At 36.6% G+C, this 13,025-nt stretch overlaps 2 protein-coding genes across 3 annotated transcripts in view; one reads left to right on the top strand and one right to left on the bottom strand.

Moving 5' to 3' along the window:
• LOC122358542 (forkhead box protein O1-A) overlaps positions 1–3,036 on the bottom strand; it is a 32,710-nt gene extending 29,674 nt beyond the window's left edge. The window contains exon 1 of one of the 2 annotated variants that reach the window (XM_043258384.1): positions 2,129–3,035. In XM_043258384.1, the coding sequence (XP_043114319.1) occupies positions 2,129–2,680 (552 nt within the window). In that variant the 5' untranslated portion in view covers positions 2,681–3,035. Of the gene's footprint in view, positions 1–2,128 lie in introns of both variants that reach the window. The other variant, XM_043258385.1, reaches the window with a different exon arrangement.
• Positions 3,037–3,940: 904 nt separating this feature from the next.
• Positions 3,941–12,949, top strand: slc25a15a (solute carrier family 25 member 15a). The gene is made up of 7 exons (XM_043258413.1): positions 3,941–4,210; positions 5,110–5,190; positions 5,475–5,733; positions 8,936–9,076; positions 10,157–10,332; positions 10,492–10,650; positions 12,187–12,949. The coding sequence occupies exons 2-7, from the start codon at positions 5,136–5,138 to the stop codon at positions 12,306–12,308; spliced, it is 912 nt and encodes a 303-aa protein (XP_043114348.1). The 5' UTR covers positions 3,941–4,210; positions 5,110–5,135; the 3' UTR covers positions 12,309–12,949.
• The last annotated feature ends 76 nt before the right edge of the window (positions 12,950–13,025 follow it).

Here is a 13,025-nt window from a genome sequence, read left to right on the forward strand (position 1 = left end):
AATGCAAAACGTATTAAATAATAAATAATAAAATATAGAACAAATATTTTAAAGATGCTATTATACTTGATAATAATAACAATAATAGTAATAATAATATCTTAACTATAGCCATTCACCAACAAAAAAATCTCAGATTAAATTATGTATTTGTCTGCTGAGCATAACAAACAATTCAAAACCAATGATTTTCAAACTAAGCCTCTCCTTCCTTGCAAAACATATTGGTTTGGAGTGACAGAAGCTGTTCCCCCTGAGGGACCCTTTAACTGATCATTACCAGCGCCACATTGTTTATGAGATCAGAATAAAATTGAACAGTTCCTGCGGGAAATTTCCTGTGGTTCTCAAAAAAAGATTGCCCCATTATGAGTCACATGTAGTGAGCATCCAATCACAGCACAGACCATATAATTTTTACTACCACAAAACAAACACACACATGATTTGACGTTGGGCTTATCAGATGTGCTTCCGATAAGAGTGGGAAAGGCTCTGAGTGCTGCTAAGAATTATGTGTCGTCAGAGGTAAAAGAGGTAAAATGCACACATTTTCAAATACAATCAGTCATCAATTCATATACGCCTCCCCAACAGACGCACAAAAGCAAGACAATTGAGGAATGCTGGCACACAGACACACAATAAATCAGAGGGTGGAGCGGATCTTTCCTTGCATGTGTAGACCGCCATGCTTGCATACTTGGCAAACATCATGGGGGTATTGACAGTTAATCCCGTGGATATTAATAGAGTGCGGTGTGATGATGCACTACACCTAACAACATAACTTTAGACCTACTTAACGAAGAGGTTTCCATGGATATAAAAAGCAGTTTTCCTGTTTCTCCGGTTGCCAGGGTGGTTCAGGCAACAACGTAAGACAGCGTGTCACCCAAACTGATTTACTGGGATCCACCTTATCACATATCTTGTGCTTTGACGTCTTGATCTTCATGACACATAAACATGACCAAAGCTCACTCACAGATCTGTGCCGCACTTATGTTCAACTCTTCTTCAAGAGTATGAAAAACCTCAACCTCTAGTCTGTGTGGTGTTTTTTCATGATCTCAAAAACTTTAATCCATTTAAAAATTCAATTGACAATGCTTATTCAGTTAATTGAGTTAATTCAGATAATGGATTTGTCCAGATTCTCTTGATTAAGGGATGTTCCAATAAATTAATCCTGATCTGATGAGAAAACAACTATTTTTTCTATTTTTCAAATATTTTATTAACTATTAATTTTTGCAATGTGATTTTAAGACACAACTGAGATTTGTGCAAATTAACACTAGCCACCTATTCGCTAAAAATAGATAAAAAATTATAAATGTTCATTAGTGTATTGGGTAAATGAAGCAGTTTCTAAGTGCTAATCTATCTCTGTATCTGGTCCTTGAGGGGTCTTGTATAGATTTAGGATTTCTTGTATAAGTCCCAACCTCAAGCTGTGGTTCACATTTACCATTGTTATGGAAATTTTGCAGGTGAATTGTCATATAGTCATATGAATACACTGTGTGCTTGGTATAAAAGTGATGGTGTCTGAGTGGTTTCCAGTGGTCTGGCACAGGGGTCTGGTGTTTGAACTGGGTCTAAGTTTTAGTCTTGTCCTAACTTGAACTCTAACAACTTCTACCTGGAAAAGTGAAAAGATCCTAGATGTCTCTGCTGTCAGCAGGCATCTATAAAACACTTGTTACTCGGGACCTGTCATGTGACATGGGTCAGCACTTGAACTATTGACTGCAGCGCACTACCTCATGTGCTGCATGTAACGAGAGGCAATCATCTCTCCTACACGGCAAGGAATGCAGACTATTGACAATCCCATGACAATCCTAAAACAATAAGTGGAGGATGCATAATAATCAGCCCCTAAACTATGTAATTAGGTCACACGGGATAGCAAGAATCAATAGCAACTGAGCAAAAAAGTTCGCATTCACAAAAGACGCATTTTTGTTTTCATAACAGCTGGATGGGAGCGCATCTGAACGGGAACCATGGTAACCAAGAAGCGTTTATAGAAGTTGAACAATTTGGCGTGAAAACCCAAAACACAAGGTGCAACCGAATGACGCACGAGTGTACTGACCAAAACTGAAAACATAAATACCTTCCAACCAGCGGAGCTGTTACTATCCCCTTTGTCCTTAAAATAAGGGACGCTTTTCACCATCCAGTCGTAGATCTGAGACAAGGTGAGACGTTTTTCGGGGGAGCTCTCGATGGCTTTGGTAATCAGGTCCGCGTATGACATATTTCCCCAGGCGTTGCGCCTGGACGAACTGCTCTTGCGCTGAGCAGCTGCAGCGGCTGCAGCGGCGGCGGCCACCGGAGAAGAAAGCACTGGCACCTGTTGCTGGTGACTTGGGATTTGCTGCTGGTGGATGCAGTTCTCTTGGCATTGGAAATCGCCGCACAGCATGAGGGGCTTCTGATCAGGGTAGTCCTCATTCTCTTCCAGCAAACTGAGGTTGTTAATAAAGTCCGTGTTGCTGGAGGGCTCCTGCTTGACGGACGGGGCCGGGGACGATGTGTTGGAGTCGGCGGCGGTGGGGTTGGGGAACTCCGGACGCGGCAGCGGCCAAGTACAGGAGCGGGGTCTGGAGAGGGGCTCGAAGTCCGGGTCGATCTCGACCATCTGGTTTTGGGCTGCGTCAGCCATGGTACCAGCAATACTGTTTGTCTCTTAAAATGTCACATATGACAATCAAGGAAAAAAAACGTGAAAAACGAAAGAACAAACAGAAAGAAAATGCTGTTACTTTAAACTGACTTGGTTACATTGGAAACGACTGAAAAGTCACAACGTGGCTACAACGGCATCAGATTGGTGTTGTTATAAAGTTTTATAATCCAGTCCAGTCCAGTATTAGGTGATAGTCCTGTTGCTGTCGCTTGTTGAATGTCTGTGTACCAAAACTCTAAGTGCGCTTACTGGAACTCACTATCATATGTCACCTGACACCGCCCATGTACGTGATTGACAAGCGGCCACAACCAATCACGGGCACGCTTTTGAAAGCGAAACAAGCAGTATTTTAGTAAACAAACTTTCACGGAGTTCGGATATTGTGAAAACACTAGCGCTTTTAACCGCGTGTCTTAAAGCGTCATTTTATTTCTTGTACATATACAGACTCGCATGGTTTTGTTTGTTTAATTATGTTCTAACAAAATGTAACTAATCGAAATCAAGGAGAGGAAAGAAGAAACAGAAACAGCCTCGACGCAACTTTCCAGCCAAGATGTTTTTGTTGACCACAGCGGTTATTAAGAATAAAGATCATTTTAATGCTATAATGTAACTGGAAAACGCCGACCCTAACTGTTATTAAGCCTTTGTCTATGCTAATAAATCAGTTTTAACTTTTTTGATTATATAATTATAATATTATTTAATGATTACATCATTATTTTATTGAGTGTATTTATGTATTTATAAATACACATATGATTTAATTTATTCTAAATAATATGTTATTATGTAATATCATATCAATACAACCTTTAATCATTCGGTGGTTTTTAATTAAAACTTGTTTACGTTTTTATTTTATAGAATCTAAACTCTCTCTCTCTCTCTCTCTCTCTCTCTCTCTCTCTCTTATATATATATATATATATATATATATATATATATATATATATATATATATATATATATATATATATATATATATATATATATAATGTATTTTTCCTTAATATCAATAGATCATGCAGCTACATCAATTTCATGACCGCATCTTATTTTAGGTACTTAGTTTAGATGCTTAAATAACTGTTCCTTTACTCAAGGCTATTCTGCCATCTAGTGTATAAAATAAGTAAGTGACCCTGGTATTTGTTATACTCATATCGCATTTAATGATTGTGACCTTGTGTCACAATCCTTACGTTGAGTCAACAACTGCAGGATATGACAGCAACGCGTCCGCCTTCTCTTATTTCAAGAGCACATGGTTCCAGGAAGCCCCCACATGACGAGCTCAACTCACCCCTTCCTTGCGTGTGTGGCATGTACACACCTGTGGGGCTGATCGAGGAAGTGTGAATGTTAGTATCGGCTTCAGGTGTGTTTTTCGTCGGTATTAAGAATACGTCTTACGAGGCTCTTCGACCAAGCACATTACTGAATATTGCCTGTAGAAGTGTACGCTGCCAGACGGTCAGTTATCCAGAAGAAGGGGCGGTAAGTGTGAGAATACCTGTTCTGTTCGATCAAGCAGAACATATGCAAGAGTACAGTAACTGAGTTCAATGTTACTAAGACATTTTAAACTTGGCATGTGAATGTTGACACATAAGGAGGTTCAGATGGGTCAGTGTTGGGCTCAAAGGGACTCTTTACCCTTCATGGGGGATTCCCTCTAAATCTGGTTTAAAGATTAGGGCTATAAATAGAGAGCTCACACTTCAGATATAAATAATACCATGCTCTTACTTAAGCCCTAAACCTATGTTCTGACTGCTTCTTTAGCGACCAAAAGGTCTAAGCAGGATTCCTCAAATATTAGGTATTCTAGGAAGCAGGTTACATGGGGAAATTTCGGTTTTTGGTTCCAAAAACTAAAATAGTTGTATGATATATTAAATATAAAATAATGTTATATTCAAATAAAATAAACATTTTCTTGTTATAACATTATTTTATACACTACTTATAATCTATTGTTATGGATCTGTATTTTCTATTATATATTATATATTTGTGATATTTCTTATTATATAAGTAGCATCAAACAAACAGTATAGTTCTTATTCTAGGTGATAACAAGATTAAATGTAAAAAAAAAAAATGACAAATGATTGCATAACTGCTAATTTGGTGGAGATTTTGGCTGCAGCCTAATTATTCTAAAGACACTGATTAGCATATTAATCAGAGCTAAAATCTGCAGGAAAGTAAACCTCATGGGCCACATTTGAGGGTTCCTAATTATGCACAAACAATGACAATGTGTTTTCTGTGAATGTTTTGTGTTTTGATCTGTTGGTATTTTTGTTTATTGCCTTATGAAGTATTCTGCAAATTAAATGCAAATGAATGCAGGTGAATCTGAGTAAAACTTTTTGTTCTGCATTTTACAGGAAGTGATGCAATATAGAAGTTAACCATGGCTCCACATCCTGTCACTCAAGCCATCATTGATCTGTCAGCAGGAGCATGTGGTAACAGCCTTGTATTATTAATTTCCTGTGTCTACTTTAACAACTGTAATTATGAGGGCTTTTTCTGCATGTCAGATTCCGAACTGTTTATATTCATAAATTCACTTTGATTGCTATAATACAAGGCTGCTATAATATGATATACTGTATTTTACACCTGTTTGATTTGCACACATTTTGCATTATGTTGATCATTTTGCTACTGTATAAGAAACAAGGGAGATCAGTTATTTTAAAACATACAGGCATGTTCTGCACTGTTTCCTCTCTTCTGTTTTTGTAAGGTGGGATTGCATGTGTGTTCAGCGGGCAGCCCTTTGATACAGCCAAGGTGAAGATGCAGACTTTCCCCGGCTTGTACAGAGGCTTTGTCCACTGCTTCGTCTCAGTCTATAAACAGGTTGGACTCCGAGGACTTTATCAGGGCACAACGCCTGCCCTCATAGCCAACATTGCTGAAAATGCTGTGCTCTTCATGAGCTACGGTTTCTGCCAGAATGTTGTCCGGTTTGTTTCAGGACTTGACAGAGACACAGAACTCAGGTGAGATACCATAAAAGTAAAGTGCCACAAAAAAAAAAAAAGACATACCACCATTGAGCATTGATCTTTAGGCGCAAAAAATATGGAAATATGTTGTAAAAATTAATTATCATTGTAACAACTAATGAATTATAACAAGTATGAATATATAAACAATGAAAATAATTAATTTATATTTCTTTGACATGACGATAGTGTCATATTTAAAGAGCAGTGGATTTCAACCTTTTGGAATTAAATATTAATATTAAAAATTGGTGCCATATCAAATAAATAATGTTAGAGTGGTGTATCTAGATACAGTATATACCCTATATGAACAAAATACTTGGGACACGAATTGGGATTCAATTTTAGTGTTTCATTCAGCTCAATTGCCACAGGTATATAAAATCATGCAGTTGGATACAGTCTGTTTTTTGGACACGTTTAAGGGTTAAACTAGGCTCCTTATTTTAAGTGAAGGAAAAACTTAATGCTTTGGCCTACTAAGATATTTTGGAGAATACTATGCTTTGTGGGAATAGCTGGGGGAATGCCCTTATCTATTACAGAATGATTGGTCAATGTAGTCATGGGTGGATGAATTTAGTGTTAATCCTGACCTCAACCCCACTGAACATCAACTGGAACAGAGATTGTGAGATGGCCTTCTTGTCCAATAGGCTGATCTCACAAATGATCTACTGGATAAACAGGCAACAACATAATATACTGTACTGTATATAGTGTGTAATTTAGTGCTTATGTGCTTATGTTTAACTATTCCACTTAATATGAATGATGCAATTCAATCCTTTAGGACAGACACTATGTCACGTGACCCATAGCCTGCATGTATTCAGAGCACTTTATTGGATAAACATTAGGTGTTTATAGTCAATATAAGTGTTACATGTCATGTTCCTCTTAAAATACTGTGTAAAACATTATAATATTAATGGATCCAAATAATAGGATCAATGTCTAGCAAAGTATGAAAGAAATCATCTGAATTCTCCATCTGCCATCAGTGGTTCAACCATAACATTAAGGAACAAAAATAAGAAACAAATAATGACTTTATTCAACAATTTGACATCATAACATCACTGTAGCACCATTTTGGAGAGCATGAGCTAGACTTGCATAGCATATGCTCAAAATTCAAAACGTGTAAATAGTGTAAATAGACACAAACATTTACTTCCATACGAAAAGTATTCTTGTCACTTTTTAACATTATGGTTGAACCGCGTGGAGTATTCAGACAATGTCTTTCATACTTTTTTAGACCATGATAATGTATTTTACTTGGCATTCAATAACGCAGTCACAAACCTTCCGGTTTTCATCCAAAATATGTTAACATTGTGTTCTGAGGATGAACAAAGCTTTTACAGGTTTGGAACAACATGGTGGTAAGTGATTATTGACAAAATCTCCTGATTCACCATGGTTTTTGGAGTTGTGGAATTTGAAAAGGCTCAACCCTCAGGGCCAGACACTTACGCATCAGGCTTCTTATTCCCTGACTTTTCATGATCAGCAACTTTTCAGCCTCGACTGTGGATTTCCTTCCCTCCGGCACTGCTATCATCATTCACACTGCTGATTCCACCTTGATCTTCTCTGTTAGGGTCTAGAGCACCTACTGTCCAGTGTCATGTCCATTTTTCATTCCTTTATTTATGTTTTGAACGAAAAAAATGAAAAAAGTGTGACCAAAATGTTTAATATATTAAAAATGAGGTCCCACTTTCTATTAAATGTTCTTTACTACCATGCACTTGCATTTAAATTAAGTATCATGTCCTTATGTTATGCCATCACCAGCACCTCCACCATCCAGCACTTCCACAGTGCACACTAGCGCTTCTTCACCCCAACATCGCCAATCCCATGGCCTTCTCTGGTTCAATGGAGGAGTGCCTCAGATTCCTATTACAATGCTTGCTTACCTTCCAGATGCAATCACAGTTATATTACACCAACTCGTCTAAAATCACTTTCATTATTTCTCTGCTAGCAGGCCCTGCACTACAGTGGGCTGAGACCAGACCTGTTTAGCAGAGATCACCCCTTCATCTCCACCGGCCAGAGAAAGATTCCCCTCCAGAACCAGCTCCTGAAACCATGTCCGTGGATTATAATCGCCTCACTCCAGCTGAGCGACAGAGAATGCTGACCCGGGGTCTCTGTTTATATTGTTGTGCTCAGGAGCATCCAACCTGTTATACCCAAAATAAAACCACTCACCACTTAAGTCACACTTAATGCTTTGATCTCTTTGATCTCAGTATCAGGCCTCATCAACTTTACCGCCAGCTCCAACTGCAAACCCAGAAAACTGATTCATCCCACCAGCTCCAATCAGTATCTGAAAAAAACATTAGCTTGGTTAACTAACCCTCCAGTCGCCTTTGAGCCATAATAATCTGTCTGGCTGTCCAATAATCTGCCTGGCTTTCCACCAGTGTCAATACGTTCTCCGTTCTTAACACACTCCACTGATTCACTCCGTTCACTCCACACCAGGCACTGGCCACCCAGAGGCCAACACCTCCCTCTCGCTGCGACAAGAATGCTTCTGGTGGCCTAAATTGGCAAGGGACTATTCAATGGCTAAAAGTCCACAACATCTCCCAATGGGTAAACTCATGCCATTGCCCATACACAACCAACTGCATCCTGTTCATCTAGACTACCATGACGTTGGGCTATTTGGCTCTCAGGAGCAGGCTGTGGAAGAGGGGGTACTGTAACGGATCGGCCAGGCTCCACCCTCCCTATCAACGGAGTTGTAATCACCAGCACCTGTCAGCAATCACCGCATCTCATTACGAGCACTATAAGAGTACACACCTCAGTCTCACTCACTGTCCGGTCTTGTAACTACGAAGTGGACTCTCTAACCTTGCATTGCTAAAATCCAAAGAATACTTACCTGTTTATTTACCTCCTCTATTCCCTCCAGATTGTCTTGTGTCTCTTGTGATCCACTGTTCCTCCAAAGCTCTAATAAAGTTTTAGAAGTTATTAATCAGACAGTCTAAACTAATGACTGCTAGTTGACATGTAGTTGCAAAGTTACTTACTGTTAGTAGAATGTCTTTATGTGGACTATCAAAATAAAGTGTTAAATATCCTATAATAACAGTATCAATGTGATCTCCCAAAATTAAGCAGTGTGTGTGATTATTAGATGTATTTTGTGTTTCAGTGATGTTCAGAAGGCCTGCTCGGGCTCTGTTGCTTCTGTCTTCTCCTCTCTGGCTTTATGCCCCACTGAACTGGTTAAATGTCGGCTGCAGGCCATGCATGAGATGGAGGCATCTGGCAAGATCGCCAGTGGACAGAAAAGGTCTGGTTATGCTTTTTAATATATATTTGAAGAGTCCCTTTTTTTGTAAAAATTGTTAAAAATTGTTTTTGTTAACAATGTTATCATTTATTTAATTTATTGTGTTTATATATATATATTTGGGGTTTTTTGGGGGTTTTTTTAAGCAGAAAATACCTCACCTGCCATTTGATTGAGAGCTGGAATGCACAATGAAAAACAAAAAAACATGATTAAAAAATACAAATTTGTTAATCAAGTAAAATAAGAATTAGTAATTTTTTTAACAAGCAGTTCTATATACATACTGTATATATTACTGTACATGAAAAAAACTGAGAGAATTAGTACAAAAATAGTCTTCCTAACAAACTAAACCCACATGGAAGAATAGCGCATGCGTGCACACACACTCTCACACGTAACATCTCAGGGGAAACAAAGTAGACTGGATGCTGAACATTGAACAAACTGGAAAGATTTTTTGACATGATTAACTGATTGACACAACACGGAAAATAGGTCACACAGAGACAGAGCACATGGGGCATGGAAAAACAATAACAGTCCTGGTACGTGACAAAAATAAAAATGTAAAACTTATTTGTATAGTACAATTTTTGTTTAAATCTTTAAAAGAATGTTTGGACAGAATTGTCTTTTAATTAATATACACATAAATTAAGGCAATAACAAGTTCTACCACGATCTAAAATACAACAACAACGTGACAGCTTTTAATGAATGACACCAATGAGATCAACAAAACAATAAATACAATGTCATAAAAAAAGCTTTGTAAATTGCTTTTAACTTTTTGCAAGTAGCATTTTTATGTGCATGTGTTTGACAGGCTTTGAGAATTCCATGAGTACCTGTTTTTTCCAGTCATACCAATTTCCTTCTGGAAAAAGTGCAAACACAAACATTTCTCAAACCTTTATTATTTATTTGTTTGTTGTTCCACATACAGGTTAGGAATAATATTAGTTTACATAAATGATTACAGAATGTAACTTTTTGAGCAATTTAACTTCTTAAAGGGCTTAAGAAAGAAGAAAAAGAAAAAAAAAATCTTGCTGAAATTCTTTTATTTTACAGCACGGTATGGTCTGTTGTGAAAAATGTGTTAAGGACAAACGGACCTCTTGGTTTCTATCAGGGTCTCACCACCACTATAGTCCGTGAGGTACCCGGATACTTCTGTTTCTTTGGAGGATATGAACTCAGCCGCTCAATGTTTGCCCATCACATGGGTAAAGACAAAGAGCACATAGGTCAGTCCATGGGAAGACCACAAAATTTTTTTTTAATTCTGGCACAACATACTCATGTCATTGCATGAGGAATGTACAAGTTGCTTTTTCCTTAATTTGCTGCTTCTTTGGAAAAGAACAGCTTGGAACATTTCTCTTCTATATCTGTGTTTCTAACAGGTGTTGTACCCTTGATGTTTAGTGGTGGTTTTGGTGGTGCCTGTCTGTGGTTGGTTGTGTACCCCATAGACTGTGTGAAGTCTCGCATCCAGGTTCTGTCTTTAGCTGGGAAACAGAAAGGATTCCTCAAGACCCTTATGGGGATTTTACGAAATGAGGGTGAGATTTCACTACTTATCTTTGTTTCAAATCCTACTGACACACTGTATGTAACACCCTGTGCGTCATGGAACCTGTTAAATGACTGATAAATTCTCTACACAGCAAACCCAACTATTTTTTAAATATAGTTTATTGTTACACAGTTTTGTGGGTAATGCATTAGAAGTAATGCAAGTTACATAATCAGATTACTTTTCTCAAGTAACTAGTAAAGTAACGCAATACTGTAATACATTACTTTTAAAAGTAACTTTCCCCAACACTGCTTGTTACATGATACTCTCATAAGCCCAAAATCGCACAGTAGACAAATACTGAGTAAAAAAAAAAACTTTTTTGATAATATCTTTTAATTATTGAATGAAATATAAATTATGAAATGCATTTTTAATTAGAGGCATAATGCCATTTTTAAATGTTTTTTGGTCGTTCATTGACTAAAGCACAGGCTCTTCTCTACAGCATAAAACAAAAATGATAAAATTAAAAATGATAACAATAACTGCACAATAAGAGATTCACTTAATACTGACTGACTTTATTTCTTTTATGAAGATGGAATCACTGAGAACTAACAGTCTAAAACTTTTTATTTGAAAATAATAAACTTTGTTGTTACCATGATCGAGATCTGTGTCTGCTTTAGTTGTGCTCTGGACCCTTGTCTATCAAACATATAATTTCTATTAAAAGTTTTGCTCTGTATGTGAATTGCGAAATTATACTTTTTGTCAGCCAATGCTGCCGGTCATTAGATCATTTTGTGAAGATATTTGACTCAGGAAGCCTTATGAAAAAGAAACTCTAATAATAAAAAAAATCTTTAAAGACTTTTGCGCTTTATTTAAATTAGGGTATTTTACTTTAATTTTATGGGTTTTGTTTGGAAGGCATTGCTATTAGCAATTTGGATTTTTGTGAGCAGTGGTGTAAATCTGTTCTTTTGCACCATCTGGTGGTAATTTAAAAAATTACTTTTGCCGTTATTTTAGTAATTTTAGATACATTTATGTAATTTAAGAGTTGCATACAGTTATGATACAGTTTTATAAAATTAAACTTCTTTCTCAGGGAACAGTTCTGATAGCAATTATGTCCTATACTGTTGTCCTCATGTCGTACTATACTGAAAGTTGATATCTGAATATTAAAATTAAATGTTTGTTTTTCTTTGGAATATTTGTTAAATAATTAGGTACAATTATTTATACTTAAAAAAAAAAGTCTTAGTTATTACCATTTAAGCAATTGTTTGTCTTTCTGATTTAACCCTACTGTAGAACTATTGTACCAGATACAGACAGAGCTGAACAAACTCTATTGCATTGTTTGAAGCATATTTATATTGGGGAGACTTAATTTCTAGTGACTATCGTCAATTTGATTACAGAGACCGCTTCTGCACTTAATAAAAAATTTTTTAAAAAGTGTTAATCTCGTCATTATACATCACTATCACTCTATTCTCCTGTCTGATAGTATCCAGTGCTATATAAATAAAAGTGATTGATTTTCACCCATCTTTTTTTGCAGGAGTGGCACCACTGTATTCTGGTTTGACCCCTACTATGATCCGAACATTTCCTGCCAATGGAGCTCTCTTTTTAGCCTATGAAGTCAGTCGCAAGATAATGATGCAACAGCTTGAACACTAAGTGCCATCCAGTGCATTTTGTTGCTTTTAAAACAGGCCTTTGGAAGTCTTGTATGTTGGAGAAAGACTATATATATATATATATATATATATATATATATATATATATATATATATATATATATATATATATACATACAGTATATAGACCGTTCTGTCGTTACACACACCTGTCTCTATGGTGAGTTGCTCTTGATTGCATGTGACTCTCGAGACTCAAAGCTCTCCATAGCAGCCTTAATGAGGTCTTGGTACATATCTGAACAACTTTAAAGGCTGAAAATGCCTGTGTTTAACAGATGGGTGAACAAACAATACTGTATATTAATATTATATAAAATGCACATATTTTGTAACCTCTTGGATATTTATCCACACAAATACATGTCATTCAGCAACTTTACAAACACTTAATATGCATTGTCATTAAATATGTATTGAATATTAGTTAAAGATTTACAAATATTTCTGTATAAGGATGATTATTTTAGGATAATCAAATAAAGTCAAACTAATTTTTATTTTTAACCATGTATCTATATCACAAAAGATATACATCAATTTTATGCAAGAAATAATTGTGACTAAAGTGTTATTGTAATTGTGATTTTACAATAAACATCAAACAATGGTTTTGCCAGACTTGTGTTTAATATACTGTGACCACCTACCCTAACATGCCATTTTATGGGAAATAAAAAAAAGGAAGAGAAAGAAA

Source organism: Puntigrus tetrazona, chromosome 15, assembly GCF_018831695.1.
Source record: "Puntigrus tetrazona isolate hp1 chromosome 15, ASM1883169v1, whole genome shotgun sequence".
In the NCBI taxonomy this organism is placed as follows: domain Eukaryota; kingdom Metazoa; phylum Chordata; class Actinopteri; order Cypriniformes; family Cyprinidae; genus Puntigrus; species Puntigrus tetrazona.